General features: G+C 49.5%; 1 protein-coding gene across 1 annotated transcript; it reads left to right on the plus strand.

Annotated features, from left to right (window-relative positions):
* Positions 1-2096: 2096 nt before the first annotated feature.
* On the plus strand, positions 2097-4591 carry LOC119276590 (cell division control protein 48 homolog E-like). The gene has a single exon (XM_037557702.1). The coding sequence runs from the start codon at positions 2121-2123 to the stop codon at positions 4533-4535; it is 2415 nt and encodes an 804-aa protein (XP_037413599.1). The 5' UTR covers positions 2097-2120; the 3' UTR covers positions 4536-4591.
* Positions 4592-5562: the final 971 nt, after the last annotated feature.

Here is a 5562-nt window from a genome sequence, read left to right on the forward strand (position 1 = left end):
GTCAGCATCCAGAGCCACCACATTGCCAACCATACTAGCAATGCGTTCTGGCCACGGTGGGCATAGCATGTTGAAAGGTAGATTGATCACCCGCACCCAAATCTTGAGTTTTTCAAACTTAAGCTCCGACGGACGTGATCTGATGTTGAACCTCTCCAACACAACACAGTGCTTTCCAACTATCCATGGACCCTCGTCTAGGATCCGATCACAATCCCTTTTGTTCTCAAAGTTTGCTACAAACACATTATCTCCTGATGGTCTAAAACTCAGCCCCTTAGGGTTTCCCCAAGCTGGTCTAAGGGCATCCCCAATGGTGTTAACATGTAGGACTTTCCTGTACAGCACCTTACTGATCAACGCAAACAGATCCCCATCTGCCGTATCGTCCTCCTCGTCGATCACTAGCTTTGCCTTCTCTGTCTCCGTCAGATTGAGCATGTCCATCATCTGTTCTACCGTCTCCCTCTCCCTCCCCATGTTCCTCCTGTTTCCCGTGGCACTTGATTCCGCCATGTTCGCCCGACTCACCAAATCCGATCTCCTTCTCACCGGGCCCGCCAAGGGTGGGCAGGGACATCAAGGGCGTGTTTGGATGACTGCCTCGCACCTGGCTCGCACCCGCGATGCAAATTCCAGCGTCATTGGTTACCTGTGGCGCCTCCTCAGCCAGGCCCGATCCGTGCAAAATGAGCCCTCTCAGCCAGGCTGAGGGGAACGCAGGAATTGGACGTATTCGGGAACCAGGCCCGCGCCTGCACCCATGCCTCGACTGCAACCTCTCGTTCTCTTTCCTCTCTTTCTCTCACGCATCGAGTCGAAAAAACTAACCCACCGTCGTGGCCACCGCCGTCTGAGCCCCCGCATGCATAGTTCGGAGCTCCCTCGCCCGCCACCGGTCCAATCCCAGTCGCCGGCGCTCGTCGGCGCCCACGCCGGGCGCTCGCCTAAAGGCCTCGACAACGTCGGTTTCCGCAGCCGCCTCAACGCCGCCGAACTCCTCCATACCCGCGCGCACCTTGCCCTGCGACGAGCTCGCCGGATCTCGCCCCGCCCCGGCCTAATCTTCGTCGGCGGCCATCCTCCACACCCACGCCAGGCCCTGTGGATAAGCTTGTTGTGCCACCCGCCATCGATCGAGAGAAAATAGGGAGGAAATGAGCATCTGGCGCTGCGAGAACTACCCATCTGGCGCCGCGTTTCTCCGCTGTTTGAGCTTTGGTAGGTTCAGGTTTCAGTTCAGGCTTTGATTGACTTGGAATTTTTGTGCTACATGAAACGACAGTGCTGTACACGCAATATCTGGCGCATGATTTGTGCGCGACCTGATTAGAAGCCACAGATACTAGGCGATCCAATGTTAAATAAAATTGAAAGTTGAGCTTTGGTTCAGATTTTAGTTCAGGCTTGTTTTGGTTGTTGTTTTGGTTCAGATTTTAGTTCAGGCTTGTTTTGGTTGTTGTTTTTGTCCATGGGACGATCTAATTGGTCCAATTGGAATGATTAAAATTAGAAGAGAAAAGTTCACATAGAATTTAGCTCAAATGCAGCTACCAAACATCTGTTGTATGTAGCATCTCTCGTGCACCCATATCATGCAGCCTACCAAACACACATCTCAGCTCATCTTTGCATGAGCTCAACCAGGCCACACTCACCCAGAATCCTCCATGTGATGCAGGCTAGAGTTACCCAGGCAACCAAACACGCCCCAAAGTCCCCCCTTAGTCACCCCGAACAGACCTACCGAGAGAGAGGGCATCGGAGCACCGAGAGAGCCGGCGTTCAGAAACCCTACCTCGCGCCCCGGGGAGCCTTCAAGATCGCCCGTGCGCCGCCTCGTCACTCGAAACCCTAGGTAGCGTTTCGGGACTTCTGTCCTGACCGTCTCCTACCTGGACTGCACTCTCGTAGACTCAGTTCAATTGATTTTTCCCATGGCTGAAGAAGACCGACTCGGCCAGGAGCCCGACTCCTCTTCCCTTTCAGCTCGAGCGCCCAAGAAGGAAACTGGAGTAGTATAAAGGTAAGCCAATCCCCTCGACTTCCACCTCACATCGCACCACGAGACCACGAGATTCAGCAGCGAATCGAATCGAGCATCTCGAATCCGCGTTCCCATGGCGAGCTCCGATCCGAGCGGGAAGAAGGACTACTCGACGGCGATTCTCGAGAGGAAGAAGTCGCCGAACCGGCTGGTGGTCGACGAGGCCGCCAAATCCAATGACGACAACTCCATCGTCGCTCTGCACCCGGACACGGTGGATATGCTGCAGCTCTTCCGTGGAGACACCGTCCTGATCAAGGGCAAGAAGCGAAAAGACACGGTCTGCATTATGCTTCCGGATGACACATGTGACAAGACCAAGATCAGGATGAACAAGGTCGTCAGGAAGAACTTGAGGGTGCGGTTAGGTGATGTAGTTTCTGTTCATCAGTGCCCAGACGTCAAATATGGAAATCGTGTGCACATCCTTCCCGTTGATGACACGGTCGAAGGGATCACTGGAAACCTGTTTGATGCCTTCTTGAAACCATACTTCCTTGAAGCCTATCGCCCTCTTAGAAAAGGAGACCTTTTCCTTGTGAGAGGTGGCATGACAAGTGTGGAATTCAAGGTCATAGAGACTGACCCTGCAGAGTATTGCGTCGTTGCACCTGACACGGAGATATTCTGTGATGGTGAGCCTATCAAGAGGGAGGATGAGGAGAAGCTGGACGACGTTGGCTACGACGATGTTGGTGGAGCTCGCAAGCCGATGGCCCAAATCAGAGAACTGGTTGAGCTCCCGCTGCGCCATCCTCAGCTGTTCAAGTCCATCGGCGTGAAGCCTCCCAAGGGCATCTTGCTGTATGGGCCACCTGGGACCGGCAAAACCCTCATTGCCAGGGCTGTGGCTAATGAAACAGGTGCCTTCTTTTTCCTGATTAATGGCCCAGAGATTATGTCAAAGTTGGCTGGAGAAAGTGAGAGCAATCTCAGAAAGGCATTTGAAGAGGCTGAGAAGAATGCGCCGGCCATCATCTTCATCGATGAGATTGATTCCATAGCCCCAAAGAGAGAAAAGACCAATGGAGAAGTCGAAAGGCGTATTGTTTCGCAGCTGCTCACTCTTATGGATGGGCTTAAAGCTCGTGCACATGTTATTGTTATGGGTGCTACCAACCGCCCAAATAGCATTGATCCGGCTCTCAGAAGATTTGGAAGGTTTGACAGAGAGATCGACATTGGAGTCCCTGATGAAGTTGGACGGCTTGAGGTTCTCCGGATTCACACTAAAAACATGAAACTAGCTGAAGATGTTGAACTGGAGCATGTTTCTAGAGACACGCATGGCTATGTCGGTGCTGATCTCGCTGCCCTTTGTACCGAGGCCGCTCTCCAGTGCATTCGTGAGAAGATGGATGTTATAGACCTCGAGGACGATACCATTGATGCAAAGATACTGAATTCTATGGCTGTCACAAACGACCATTTCAAGATTGCACTGGGGACAAGCAACCCATCTGCTCTTCGTGAAACTGTGGTCGAAGTTCCAAATGTCTCTTGGGAAGATATTGGTGGTCTGGAGGGTGTCAAAAGAGAGCTGCAGGAGACCGTCCAATATCCGGTGGAGCATCCGGAGAAATTCGAGAAGTTTGGCATGTCTCCTTCCAAGGGTGTTCTGTTCTATGGCCCTCCAGGCTGTGGTAAGACCTTGTTGGCCAAGGCAATTGCTAACGAGTGCCAGGCTAACTTTATTAGTATCAAAGGACCGGAGCTGCTTACAATGTGGTTTGGTGAGAGTGAGGCCAATGTGCGTGAGATTTTTGATAAGGCTAGGGGGTCAGCACCATGTGTGCTCTTCTTTGATGAGCTTGACTCGATTGCCACCCAGAGAGGAAACAGTGTAGGCGATGCGGGAGGTGCCGCTGATAGAGTGCTGAATCAACTTCTTACCGAGATGGATGGAATGAACGCCAAGAAAACTGTGTTCATCATCGGTGCTACCAACAGGCCAGACATTATAGACCCTGCCTTGCTTAGGCCTGGGCGTCTTGATCAGCTTATCTACATTCCTCTGCCTGATGTTGAATCCAGGCTCCAGATCTTCAGAGCCTGCCTCAGGAAGTCTCCTGTGGCCAAAGATGTTGACCTGAATGAGCTCGCCAAATACACGCAAGGGTTCAGTGGTGCAGACATCACGGAAATCTGCCAGCGTGCATGCAAATATGCCATCAGAGAGAACATTGAAAAGGACATGGAAAAGGAGAGGAGGCGGAAGGAAAACCCTGAAGCCATGGAGGAAGATGTGGTGGATGAGATCGCTGAGATCAAGGCTGCTCACTTCGAGGAGAGCATGAGGTATGCACGCCGGAGTGTGAGTGATGCTGATATTCGCAAATATCAGGCCTTTGCTCAGACACTGCAGCAGTCCCGTGGTTTCGGCAGTGAGTTCCGGTTCCCTGACCAGCCAGCGGGAAGCGCTACCCCTGCGACCGATCCTTTTGCATCCACTGCCTCGGCAGCTGAAGAAGATGATTTGTACAGTTAAATTTTTACCATTATTTCCTTGTACTTATCATATTACTATGCTGGCATCTGTAAGACACGGGAAGACCATGTAATTATTTTTATGTGCATATTGTGATATATATACTGAAGATTGTTTCCTACCCCTAAAATAAAAAGGAAAAACACTTCCTATTGTCTCCGATTCCAGTCTGTGTGCCAATGATAATATCCATTGGCATGTGGTACAATTCTTCTCTACAGACTTCATCAAGGGTATTAAGCATCATTATATGGGATACTATTTTAATTCATTTAAATGTACTATTTCAATTCGTCTTCACTATATAATAGCATTGCTAATAAACCTTCTGTTATACATGATTGCCTCAGCCTCTCTGGCATGTTGACAAATTAGTTGCATTAGCTGAATCTTAAGTCTGTACTTCTGTACAATGCACTGATATCAATTTTTGGCAACCCTGTCGTGGAAGCTGAAGACGATAATTTATATAGTTGAATTGTCTGTTGTGCCATAAACTTACTCGTAAAAAGAAATGCAAACCTTTGATGACGTCTGTCTCCGAGTCCAATCTGTGTGCGTTTATTGGCATGTGGTAATTGTACTTCTTTAGTACCTTTGCTGCTCCACGGGCCGTGTTAAGGTGCTGGTTGGTTGAGGAATGGTGATCACGCTCAGTATCTGGATGGCAATACAGGGTATTAGCATCCTAGTATGTGATGTGATTTTTTCTTTTAAATGTACTAGTTCAGCTCCTTTTCATCCTAGTATGTTTTTTTACAAATAGTTTAGTTTTTGCTGAATCTTTTAAAATTCTTACATTCTTTGTTGGGTTTGCATAAATATACTATCATAAAACTAGCTATCGGAATACTCTGTTAACTAATGATGATTTAGAGACTCGTGGACTGTATGATACTATGACCATTGGACAGTGATGCTAAGATGTAACAAACTGGTGTTATTAACAGTACATAAAAAAAAAGGGCAGCCCCAGTGCATGTAGCTCCCGCTTGCGCAGGGTCTGGGGAAGGGTCCGACCACTTTG

Source organism: Triticum dicoccoides, chromosome 1A, assembly GCF_002162155.2.
Source record: "Triticum dicoccoides isolate Atlit2015 ecotype Zavitan chromosome 1A, WEW_v2.0, whole genome shotgun sequence".
In the NCBI taxonomy this organism is placed as follows: domain Eukaryota; kingdom Viridiplantae; phylum Streptophyta; class Magnoliopsida; order Poales; family Poaceae; genus Triticum; species Triticum dicoccoides.